This window comes from Salmo trutta, chromosome 5, assembly GCF_901001165.1.
Source record: "Salmo trutta chromosome 5, fSalTru1.1, whole genome shotgun sequence".
Taxonomy (NCBI): Eukaryota; Metazoa; Chordata; class Actinopteri; order Salmoniformes; family Salmonidae; genus Salmo; species Salmo trutta.
The window spans coordinates 22,892,825-22,906,012 of NC_042961.1; the positions used below are offsets into that span (position 1 = coordinate 22,892,825).

General features: G+C 46.2%; 1 protein-coding gene across 5 annotated transcripts in view; it reads left to right on the forward strand.

Moving 5' to 3' along the window:
• The first annotated feature begins 1,004 nt into the window (after positions 1-1,004).
• LOC115193891 (cullin-9) overlaps positions 1,005-13,188 on the forward strand; it is a 69,214-nt gene continuing 57,030 nt past the window's right edge. For 3 of the 5 annotated variants that reach the window (XM_029753020.1, XM_029753021.1, XM_029753022.1), the window contains exons 1-7: positions 1,007-1,218; positions 2,248-2,901; positions 10,483-10,637; positions 11,329-11,913; positions 12,070-12,250; positions 12,413-12,603; positions 12,754-13,144. In XM_029753020.1, coding sequence (XP_029608880.1) covers positions 2,253-2,901; positions 10,483-10,637; positions 11,329-11,913; positions 12,070-12,250; positions 12,413-12,603; positions 12,754-13,144 — 2,152 coding nt within the window. In that variant the 5' untranslated portion in view covers positions 1,007-1,218; positions 2,248-2,252. Of the gene's footprint in view, positions 1,219-2,247; positions 2,902-10,482; positions 10,638-11,328; positions 11,914-12,069; positions 12,251-12,412; positions 12,604-12,753; positions 13,145-13,188 lie in introns of all 5 variants that reach the window. The other 2 variants (XM_029753025.1, XM_029753023.1) reach the window with 2 other exon arrangements.

Below are 13,188 nucleotides of genomic sequence, written 5' to 3' on the forward strand. Positions count from 1 at the left end.
TTCTTAAAACTTTGGAAAAGGGTAAAATCTACAAAACTTAGTTCACTCTGTTTGGAACAGAACTGTATTGAGATCAAATGTCTCATTGATGAGTAAATTAACTGAATGTCGGCCAAAATCCATCTCGTTTCATCTTCTCCCACTGCTGGCCACTGGGGTTCCTCTCACTACGATATTTAGTAGTGAGTGGAAACGCCAACCGGATATGTCACATTTATACATCCAGTGAAATATCTGTCTCATTGTTCTATATGTGATTCTAGCCAATGAGAGGGCACATATCCGTGATGGATAGAGGGCTCATCTTTGTATCTGTGCCATTATAGCGTCTGTAACTGCATGGACAACGTCATTGAGGCTATCACAATTTTAAACTAGTCAATTATCTTCTTATTCATTTGCTGATTGCTCCCAACTCATAGGAATCCCCACCCAGTTGCCTACTTAAAAATGGTGGAAGCCCGCAATGGCCATGCTAACACAGGTCATATCCATGATGAGTCCTCTATGTCTTTTTTCCAATGTTACCAAAATGACACGAGCGGCCACTATATCAGTGTATTGGTAACAACCTAGCCACTACGACATTTCTATTCTATTCTATTCAATATAATAGCAAATTACCAACTACATTTTTGTTGACCAAATTCGACACTCTCTCATTGGCCTCCATACAAAAATGACTCACTTCGTGGGCTTATTTTGGTGGACATATTTTGGTTGGAGTAAAACCTCTCGCTTCTCCGCTTCCTCTTTGACATTAGGGGGCATGATATGAAAGTTAAGCGGAAGTGAAGCAGTTTCATTCGGTCGTCACGAGTTATTACAGCCACAAAGTTATAAACCCCGCCCATTTTTAAAATGTGTCTTAATAAAATCTGATTATAAACCTAACCACACTACTAACCTTATGGCTAACCATAACCTTAAATTAAGACCAAAAGGCTATTTTTTTGTTTTCACAATTTTTTACGATCTAGCCAATTTTGACTTTGTGGCTGTGGTAACTAGTAACAACCGTTCGTTTCACAGGGAAATTCCTACCCGTCACCTCAGTTTCTAAACCATACGTTGCTGTCACCGTGCAGTGCGCCCCGTGTATCAAACGCTGCCTACAAACTTTTTCCAGGCTGGGAAACGATACATTAAAACGGAGAAGAAAGCTCCATCGACAGAAGAGCGGGGAAGAAGTGAAGGGGAAACCCTGTAACACTGGAGGTAAACGAGTTATCTATCCCCTGCTATGTTGGTGTTATTAGGCCGCTCTAGTTCAGTTACACGCAAAGCCCGCTAATCACACATATATATATATATATATATAGTACATATATAGTATATATATATATATATATTAGTACAAAAAAAGTGTAGCTAATGTTAATTACTGGTAGCTAGTAAAATCTTCTAGCTAACGTTAGAAACAAAGGCAGGCGTTAGCAAGCTAGCTAGGTAATGTAGCTTCTTTAATAATTTGAGGCAGGGTTTTCTTGTCAAAAAGGGCCCCTGCTGATGAGGCAGTCTGTAGTGTAAACTTGTTGGAGTTATTCAGCGACATTGGCAGCCACACCTTTTTCAAAGTAAATAGGACGATAACGTTCGCTAGTGTTTAAAAAGTGGAGCTGACTAACGTTAACTTCCCAGCTGATTTAATCAGATGTTTGAAGAGGGCTTTGATAGTCAAAATGGATAAAATGTAATTAAGTTAGCAACCAAACTAGATAACGTTACTAGCTAACAAACGCTATAGCAGCAGCCAGCGTTTACGACCGTCGTTAGAATTTGAAACTGCTGTATAATAGCTTAGCTAACTGCTACTCAATCTCTTACGCAAATTACTACCGTTTATTTAGTTAACTATAGTAGCTAGCTACATATGTGTTGATAGGTACCTTTTTTTCTCGGAAAAAGTAATATTCAAATCGGTCATAATGAAAAGGAAACTAAAGTTTCTGGAAATGTATAGCAAACTAGCGAACGTTAGCTATATTTGCCATTCACCAATAGCTTTATTATGTCAACAGCCAAGCCAAGTCTGGAATCATTGGCTGATTTCCACATCCAGTAGTTTTTGTTATACCTCACTGATCCAGTATCTCACTTAGATTTCCATAGAGGTGCACAACTAACAAGATACAGCCTGGCTACAAGTTGTCCAACAGTGTTATTTTAATTTTATCTTATATGGTCAAAGTATCACCACCTCAAGTATTGATATTAGTCATTCATTCTTAATTTTTTTCCTTACAGCGATCATGTTAGGCGAACGCCGCAATGGAAACCTGCTTGTCCAGCTGGGCCCGACGCTGCAGGCCTACCCAGAGGAGTTGATCCGGCAGCGGCGGACTCATGATGGCCAGACAGAGTACCTGATCCGCTGGTGCCTGCTGGCCATAGATGACGGTAGTGGCTCAGGTGGAGGGAGCAATGAGACAGGAGGAGGGGGAAGCAGTTCAGGGGTGGGCGGTTCAACCTCAGGCGAGAGCAAGACGGAGAACATCCTGATGTGGATGTCAACGGAGGATGTCTACGCCAACTGCCCCACGCTGCTGGGCAAGCGCAAGGCAGATGGCCAGCGGCCCCTCCAGGAGGCAGAGGAGAGGCCGGGCGGAGATTTCCCTGCTGATGTCACCTTTGATGAGGTGGAGCTCTCTGACATGAAGGACGATGTCAAGAACTTGGTCAGGAGGGCCCGCAAGCAGATGACCAAGAAGAGCGACTTTGCCATCAGCATCACACACACCATCCATGTGCTGAGTGCCTATGCCAGCATCGGCTCACTGGTGGGTGTCTTCAAGGAGACGGGTGCCCTGGACCTGCTCATGGAGCTGCTCTGCAACAAGGAGCAACAAACCCGCAGAAGTGCTGGGAAGATGCTCCGGGCTCTGGCCTCTCATGACGCAGGTATGGTGGGGCTTTGATCATTTCATTCTTACTGTCCCAGTGTCAGCAATATTGGAAAAAAAGTAAAGAGACTGAGGCAGTAGTAAGTGGTGGTAATACATTCTATACTTATCACCTTCCTTTCTATATAGACCACTGATCTTAACTGACCAGACAGAAAAAGCAGGCTTACTGGTAGGCTAGGCAGGGTTTCTGCCCTCTTGCTTTCACCTAGAGTCTGTCCTTTACCACTATTAATATTTCTTTATCAGTGATGAGCTCTGAAAAGTAAGGGAAAATGTTTTGTGTAGACTACTTAATATGTGAGGACTTGGCCCCTGTCTGTTTTACATCTGCACACAGTTCCTGTAGTCTGTTAATGAATTAGGCTATGGTCCCTGATGTTTTTGGTGTGTTGGTGTGAAACATGACCCATCTGCCTGGAGTTCCACTCCCCTTACTATCCAAAACACGTTTATAGTTCAGGACACAGTTTGTTTTCGGTTACGCAGTTTGTTGAGTGTGGTTGTTTATTGGATTACTGAGCATGTGTTGCAATGTAAAACACAGACCCCTATTAGGTAAATCAGTCACTAGGTATGTGTAATATTCTTCTGTTAGCATCATTGACCTGAATAATGGTATTTCTGCATGACTCGTAGCTTTATTTGCCAAAAAAAGGCTTAAATTCTGGATTTAGCCACTGGTTAATCTTTCCTTTGGCTGATAGCTTTAGTTTCCCTAGCATTTTCTATTGTCATTGACTGACAATACTTCCCATTTTGAAAGTGAGAGTCTGTGGGCAAACTAGCATGTTGGCATTTATTATCATGAATCTTGCTCTGGATGCAGCTCTGCAGGATAGTCACTAGCTGGCACAGCCACAAAGTCATAAAATCTGATTTTAAAGCTAAACGTAACCCTAACCACACTGCTAACCCTAATGCCTAACCTTAAATTCAGACCAAAAAGCTTGTTTTTGTTTTCCAGAATTTTTACAATAAAGCCAAATTTGACTTTGCAGCTTGCCCATCTAGCGGAAATTGCTCAGTTCTGCCTCCAATGGCAAGATTTATGACAACAAACATCAACCTGCACCTAACTATGGGAACCTGTATAGTGAGTGCCTAAATTACATGATTAAATATTTGTGCTGTAGTCCTTAATACTTGAGGGATGCTGTTTGTTTACTTTCCCTTTAGTCATGACATGTAACTGTAATTCTGTGCAACTAGTCTGGATGTGAACCCAGACCAGTGGCAGGTAGCCTAGTGGTTAGAGCGTTGGGCCAGTAACCGAAAGGTTGCTGGATGGAATCCCTGAGCTGACAATGTAAATATGTCTTTCTGCCCCTGAGCAAGGCAGTTAACCCGGTTCCACAGGCATCGAAGACGTGGATGACGATTATTGCAGCCCCCCTGCATCTCTCTGATTCAGAGGGGTTGGGTTAAATGCGGAAGACACATTTCAGTTGAAGGTATTCAGTTGTACAACTGACTAGGTATCCCCCTTTCCCCTTTCTTAATTTGAATAAACTTTCGGAATGTGTGACATAAGTCTGTAGCAATTGACAGGCATGACAGTTGGCCAGTGGCGTTTCACTGATGCAATGACAATCTGTACAATCCAAAACACTTACCACGTTTCCATCCAGACTTATTATCATCCATTATCTCATCATGTAGACTAGCCTACCTGCACTGAATCTGCAAGCTGTTGTTGGCTCAAGTGCACGTGCCAAGACCAGAGAGACTATTTAACGCAACAATTTTTGACAAAAATATCGGTAGAGTTGAAAATGCGATAGAAACACATTGAACTTTTTTTATTTTCGGTACATGAAACTTAAGCGAAAAACAACATTTTGTGTGCACTACGTCATCACGCAGTCTTTATTTTATTTTTTTTCATAGATTTTTATCCGCAACAAGTATGTTAGGAAAAACACCATTGGTGGGAAAATCTGCGGATTTTTGAATATTTGCATGAAAATCTGTTGACAATTGGATGGAAATCTAGCTAGTGAAAAATATTTGTGGTATTGGTAATGCATTGTACTAGGTTCCACAAAGCACTTCTTTCCCATGTATATTTTTTGCCTTCCCTCTGGCCCTTTTTTAGTACAGGCACTTGGGAACCAGACCTGCCCAGAGGGGAGCCACGCCCAGCCCATCAGAATCAAATTTATTTATAAAGCCCTTCTTACATCAGCTGATATCTCAAAGTGCTGTACAGAAACCCAGCCTAATACCCCAAACAGCAAGCAATGCAGGTGTAGAAGCACGGTGGCTAGGAAAGACTCCCTAGAAGGGCCAGAACCTAGGAAGAAACCTAGAGAGGAACCAGGCTATGAGGGGTAGCCAGTCCTCTTCTGGCTGTGCCGGGTGGAGATTATAACAGAACGTGGCCAAGATGTTCATAGATGACCAGCAGGGTCAAATAATAATAATCACAGTGGTTGTAGAGGGTGCAACAGGTCAGCACCTCAGGAGTAATTGTCAGTTGGCTTTTCATAGCCGATCATTCAGAGTATCTCTACCGCTCCTGCTGTCTCTAGAGAGTTGAAAACAGCAGGTCTGGGACAGGTAGCACGTACGGTGAACAGGTCAGGGTTCCATAGCCGCAGGCAGAACAGTTGAAACTGGAGCAGCAGCACGGCCAGGTGGACTGGGGACAGCAAGGAGTCATCAGGCCAGGAATTCCTGAGGCATGGTCCTAGGGCTCAGGTCCTGCGAGAGAGAGAGAATTAGAGAGCACACTTAAATTCACACAGGACACCGGATAAGACAGGAGCAATACTCCGTATATAACAGACTGACCCTAGCCCCCCGACACATAAACTACTGCAGCATAAATACTGGAGGCTGAGACAGGAGGAGTCGGGAGACACTGTGGCCACATCCGACGATACCCCCGGACAGGGGGGAATGCCTTTCCATTCACCTTCACACTCCTGGGCCAGACTACACTCAATCATAGGACCTACTGAAGAGATGAGTCTTCAATAAAGACTTAAAGTTTGAGACCCAGTCTGCGTCTCTCACATGGGTTCAGACCATTCCATAAGAATGGAGCTCTATAGGAGAAAGCCCTGCCTCCAGCTGTTTCCTTAGACATTCTAGAGACAGTTAAGAGGCCTGCGTCTTGTGACCGTAGCGTATGTGTAGATATGTACAGCAGGACCAAATCGGAAAGATGGGTAGGAGCAAGCCCATGTAATGCTTTGTAGGTTAGCAGTAAAACCTTGAAATCAGCCCTTGCCTTAACAGCTTAAGCCAGCACCATCTTCAGATTAGCCTTAACGTCGGTAGCCCTTCCCCCTGGTAAACAGTGTATGATCGCTGGATGATTCGTTTTAAGTTTAATACTACGGGTAATGGAGTCGCCAATGACTAGGGTTTTCAATTTGTCAGAGCTAATGGTGGGAGGCTTCGGTGTCTCAGACCCCGTAACGGGAGGAGTAGCGCCAGAGAAGGCTCGGCCTCTGACTCCGACTTGCTGCTTAATGGGGAGAACCGGTTGAAAGTTTCTGTCGGCTGAATGAGCGACACCGGTTGAGCATTCCTACAGCATTTCCCTCCAGAAGCCATGAGAAAGTTGTCCGGCTGCGGGGACTGTGCGAGGGGATTTATACTATTATCTGTACTTACTGATGGCACAGACGCTGTTTCATCCTTTCCTACACTGAAATTACCCTTGCCTAACGATTGCGTCTGAAGCTGGGCTTGCAGCACAGCTATCCTCGCCGTAAGGCGATCGTTCTCCTGTATATTATGAGTACAGCGACTGCAATTAGAAGGCATCATCTTATTGTTACTACTTAGCTTTGACTGGTGGAGGTCCTGACGAACCACGTCCAGATAAAGCGTCCGGAGGGAAAAACAAAAAATATAAACGGTAATTAAAAAGTAAAAACCGTCAGGTAGCAAAGTAAGGTTAGCAACAAAACCCACAGCAGCACGTAAACAAGTTTGCAAGTTGTGACCGGAATGAGTTTTTCCCCACAAGGGCTTTATTACATACAGAAATACTCCTCAGTTTCATCAGTTGTCTGGGTGGTTGGTCTCAGACCATCCCGCAGGTGAAGAAGCCGGATGTGGAGGTTGTGTGCTGGCGTGGTTACACTTTGGAGGCGGCTTATGGTAATTTTATTATTAATTTATCTGGCAACAGCCCTGGTGGACATTCCTGACGTCAGCATGCCAATTGCACACTACCTCAACTTGAGATATCTGTGGCATTGTGTTGTGACAAAACTGCACATTTTAGTGGCCTTTTATTGTCCCTAGCACAAGGTGCACCTGTGTAATGATCATGCTGTTTAATCAGCTTCTTGATATGCCACACCTGTCAGGTGGATGGATTATATTGGCAAAAGAGAAATAATGTTAACTGCACTGCCACCTTTTAAGCTTTCTTAGCAACTTTCTGCTGGAGAGGAAATTTTGAAATATATTACCTTTTTAAAAAAAAAAAATTTAAATCCACAATTTCGTGCTATCCAATTGGTAGTTAGTCTTGTCTCATCGCTGCAACTCCCGTACGGACTCAGGAGAGGTGAAGGTCGAGAGCCTTGCGTCCTCCGAAACCCAACCAAGCCGCCCTGCTTCTTGACACAATGCTCACTTAACCCGGAAGCCAGGCACACCAATGTGTCAGAGGAAACACCGTACACCTGCGACCGTGTCAGCGTGCACTGCACCTGGCATGTCACAGGCGGCGCTAGTGTGTGATGGTACAAGGACATCCCTGCCGACCAAACCCTCCCCTAACCTGGACGACGCTTGGCCAATTGTGCGCCGTCCCTTGGGTCTCCCGGTCGCGGCCGGCTGTGACAGAGCCTGGACTCGAACCCAGAATCTCTAGTGGCACTGCGATGCAGTGCCTTAGACCACTGCGCAGGAGGCCTGAAATGTATATTTTTTAACATGCTTTATGAAAAGAGTAGAACATTCATTGAATTTGGCTGGGTTTTATTTTTATTGTAGGCTACTTTTTCTTTATTAAGCAACCCACAATGTTTTTATTATAACAAACATTTTTCAACCCCTTTTTTCTCTGCAATTTTTGATCTTGACTCATCACTGCAACTCCCCAACGAGCTCGGGAGAGGCGAAGGTGGAGCCATGCGTCCTCCAAAACATGACCCGCCTAACCGCGCTCCTTAACACCCACCAGCTTAACCCGGAAGCCAGCCGCACCAATGTGTCGGAGGAAACACCGTCCAACTGGCGCCGTAGGCAGGCTGCAGGCACCGGCCCGCCACAAGGAGTCGCTAGAGTGCAACGAGCCAAATAAAGCCACATCTGCCAAACCCTCGCCTAACCGGACGATGCTGGGCCAATTGTGCGCAATCCTTTGGGGCCATGGCCGGTTGTGGCACAACCTGGGAATGAACCCAGGTCTGTAGTAATGACTCTAGCACTGCGGTGCATTTAGAGCGCTGCGCCACTAGGGAGGCCAAAATATTTTTTTTTTAATGAAGATCTGAATGTGTGTGCTCTGGTGTCTTGTATAGAATTGCCTCTTGGTTTCTGTACATTTTTCATTCCCTCTCCATAGGCTATGAGGCTCACAATCCTTGTGGAATTTTATTTGATGTAACTCCTATCAGGAAGGGCTGAGACCTTTCACATGACGCTAAGGGCAGCTCTGCATTCCCGTCAGTGTCTGTCACTGACTGATGTTTGTTTTCATAGCTAAGCCCTGTTAAGGAAACGCTTGAGTACACAGATCTCTTGAATCCTGTCTGTGTTTACAAGTTTGCCGTATTCTGAGGTGAATGGGAGCAGATATGGTTGTAAAGGCCTTTGCTTTGTCACAAAGGTTGCGTTTTCACTAATTGGTCTTTTTGACCAATAAGGTCAGCTCTGAAAAATATCTGATGTGAAAAGATGTGATTGGTTAAAAGACCAATTAGTGGGAAAACATAATTGGGCTGCCTGTAAACCTAGTCACGCACTTCTGCACTTAAATATATTTGTTCACATGGATTTCTTGGTGCAAGTGCAAAAACAAAGCACATCATTTGAAGTACTATTACCATGCCAGGATTTTAGGTTGTCTTGTAAGTGCAAATTGAGTGAAACGGAAATGTATTGTTAATCAGGCGATTAAGATGATTAAGCTCTGGTATGTCTCAACTCTCCTGGGACACTGGTAACCACCTCATTAGATACTAGATGACCATTTTGCTTAACGTTTAAATACCCATTTTTTTCCCCTTATTTGTCCTTTTAAAATTATTTAAAAAAGTATAAAATTCCACGTCAATTCATAATGCCGAATAATGGTTCTATTACGTATGTATGACCGCTAGAGCCGGGCAAATAACTTTTATATCTACCGCAGTCATATACCCTTGAAAGTGCCTCGGGTATGGCATGTTTTTTATGTCTAGGGGAAACTACAGCTTTTTAAATGCCGACACGAAACCTTCTCTGGAGATGGTTTCGAAGCGCCACTGAATGGGCATTCATGTTTGTAAAAGAAGGCCGCTTCTGAAGCGGGACCGACGTCCATCACTAGGCGACCAGAACTGTCAATTAAATAATCTTGAGCTACCTACGCGCAGCCTGCCTGCCCGCAGACCACACCTAAAAAAGTACTTTGAAGGTCATGAGATAATATTTAGTTGAAAGAACATATCGTCTGTTAGGAATTGACTCCTAAGATTCAGTATTTTTGGATTGGAGGAGACTGATTTAGTTCTGTACTTCTGAGAACACAAACACTCACATCTTTCATTGCAAGTTAGCAAAGGACTAGGGAGAGGGGAGGGGCACCGTATAAGCAGGTCGGCCACCAGGCAGACAGTTAGAACCTTGCACTAGGGCTGTCTATCGGCAATCAAAAGCTGTATCTTGCAATGGAATGCTGTATTTTGCAATTTATTGCCTTGCAATGTCTCGCAACTGTCACAAACCGGCTCGAAGTCCGTAACAAAAAGGAGACAACGTGGAGATTAGAATAACAAAAATATATTTATTAACTGAGGTAACGTAAATACAATTAACAATGGTGTGTGTAATCAGTAGTGTACGTGAGTGGTTGCGTGCATAAATGTGTTGAAAGGTGCCAAAGCAAACAAACAAAACGGCCACACAAATGCCACAACCAAAATCTAACAGTGTGTCTGCATGGAGAGAGTCTCCTCAATGAATGGGGAAGAGGTGTATTTATCCCGGGACACACCCGGGCCCAGGTGTGTCCCATGTCGCTGACGACCCTCCCAGCTCCTCCCGCCGAACATCCTAATAAGGAAAACAAGAGCAAAGAGAAAGAATACGGCAGACAGAGTGGGGGGGTCGTCACACAACTTCAGTAAAGCAGGGCCTATCATCAATGAATAGGCTAGGATATTCTACATGCAACAGACCAGACTGAACACACTCTCGCATCATTAGCGACGAAAAAGTGCAATTCTGTGGGGGGGTGGGGAATGATGTTTTCTTAACGTTAAGGATGCCAATTTTGTTTAAACATTCGCACCCCTAATACTAGGTGTCATGACAGACCAACCAATGAAAGCTCAGAGGGGTAGAGAGCACGAGAGAGAGTGTGTCCACTTAAAATAACAATGGTGCTTCTGTCTTCCCCCAGGGAGCCGTGCCTATGTGCTCCTGTCACTCAGCCAGCAGGACGGTATTGAGCAGCACATGGACTTTGACAATCGCTACACCCTCCTAGAGCTGTTTGCAGAGACCACCTCCTCTGAGGAGCATGGCATCTCTTTTGAGGGAATCCACCTCCCTCAGGTAGCTACCAAATCACATTCTATGTCTATGTACAATACTTTTACTTACCAATGTGTTCCTACATGTACCTCTAGATCAGGGCTCGCCAACCCTGTTCTTGGAGAGCTACCGCCCTGTAGGTTTTCACTCCAACCCTGCTCCTGGAGAGCTACCGCCCTGTAGGTTTTCACTCCAACCCTGCTCCTGGAGAGCTACCGCCCTGTAGGTTTTCACTCCAACCCTGTTCCGGGAGAGCTACCGCCCTGTAGGTTTTCACTCCAACCCTGCTCCTGGAGAGCTACCGCCCTGTAGGTTTTCACTCCAACCCTGCTCCTGGAGAGCTACCGCCCTGTAGGTTTTCACTCCAACCCTGCTCCTGGAGAGCTACCGCCCTGTAGGTTTTCACTCCAACCCTGCTCCTGGAGAGCTACCGCCCTGTAGGTTTTCACTCCAACCCTGCTCCTGGAGAGCTACCGCCCTGTAGGTTTTCACTCCAACCCTGCTCCTGGAGAGCTACCGCCCTGTAGGTTTTCGCTCTAACCCGAATCTAGCGCACTTGATTTGAATAATTAGCTGGTTGATAAGCTGAATTTGTCGCGAAAACCTACAGGAGGGTAGCTGTCCAGGAACTGGGTTGGAGAACCCGGTCCTAAATCAAACCAGCAAATTCCCTATCGCTAAGATGTAAAGTGACGTTTCCCGTGTGCTCCAGATCCCAGGGAAGCTACTGTTCTCCCTGGTGAAGCGGTACCTGTGTGTGACGTCCCTGATGGACAAGCTCAACACGGCAGGGGTGGAGTCGAGCTCTGAGCGGCAAGACGCAGCAGGCTCCTCCTCAGGGGCAGGCCACCAGCCAGAGAACCTACGTGTCCAGCGAGAGTTTGAGTTCACCATGGCCATGGCTAACCTCATCTCTGAGCTGGTTCACGTCATGGGCTGGGACCACAACCGGCAACCGCCACAGTCCAGCAGCCTGGCCCAGGGCAGGGCCTGCGGGGAGGACCAGGAGGACGTGCCGCCCCGCCGCATGCTGCGCTCCATCTTCCAGCCCCGCTTCTCTGCCTCTGCCTTTCCTGTCTTTACCACCTCAAGCATGGCAGCCGCCACACCACCCAAGAAGACTGGCAGCGGCTTCAGGACACGCACAGACTTTGCCAGCCGCTCTGCTTACGTGGAATACGTGCAGGACAACCTGAAGAGCGGCATGTTGGTCCGTATGCTGGAGGACTATGAGGAAGTCAGCGCTGGTGATGAGGGGGACTTCCGCTACAGTAATGACGGCTCGCCACCAGTGCAGGTACAAAACATCACACGTTGTATCAGCACACAGCTGTCTCCTGAGATCTGATTAAGGGTTTAGAGTGATGACGGAGTTACAAAAACTTTATTAACAATATCAGATCAGCTTCAATGTGATTGGCTTATTGCTATCTGCTTCTTTTTATGGGCACAGGTGTACTGGAACTCCCTATCTCGGACCTACTGGGTGCACTGGCACATGGTTGAGATCATGGCCGCTGGCACCAGTGGACAGGGTGAGAAAGACGTCCAGGAGAAGGCCTCCTCCCTGACTGAGACCATCAAGCTAACGGCTGGTAAGAGGGGGTCACCTGCACCCACAGACTCGCACTTAAGTAAGTGACTTTCAACAATAACGTTGCTCCGAAAGCATCAAGGCACATGAACTTTGAGCCCTAATGCACTTGCAGGTTATTCTGTAAACTCAACAAAATGCCCAAATATTGTTTTATTAGAAACTGTCTAATATTGTTGGTGTTGTGCCCCCTTGTATGTAGTGAGTCAGACGTTCTTCTCCAAGCCTCCTGGTGGGCTGTACTCGTTGCCTTACCTGGCTGAGGGGCTGCATGCTGATGGTGCCACCCTGAGCCGGGCTGAGTGGTGGGAAGTGCTCTTCTTCATCAAGAAGCTGGAACCAAAGCAACAGCAGGAGATCAACAACATCCTGCGTCAGAGCCTCGATGAACAGGCAAGTGCCCATCACTCCATCCTCCCCTCTGGCTTCAAATCCCTCACTCTCTAATCTAATCATTCTTCCTGCTCTTTTCATGACTCTCAGCCCCCATGGAAGTTTACCGTAGATTTCATGTTTTTGACTTGCTTCTCTCTGCTTTGTCAGATGTCAGACGCAGACGAGGCCACTCTTATCCGGCTGTCGGTGCCAGGCGAGGTGGCCCGTAGGCTGCTCCACTACCTGAAGCAGACCCTGCAGAACTCGTGTCTGTGGGACCTGCTCTGCTCCCACTCCTTCTCTAAACACTACATGCGGCGCGGTGGGGGAGGCCTGGAGGATGACGAGCTGCTGCCCGACGGCTGCCCGGGCTCCTCTGGCCTGGGAGGAGGACAGGGCACCTCTTCATCTGCTGCCACTGCTTCCTCCTCCTCTGTCATGGGCTCATTTTCTAAGAAGCCTAAGAAGGAGAGTCCTACAGACTATTGCTCTGACACTGAGTCTGAATTGCCCATGGAAGAGTCTAATTACTCAGAAGACCTGGAGGAGAAGATGAAAGGTGTGTGAGCTTTGTTTGTTTTTTCAGTTGGAAAACTACCTCTA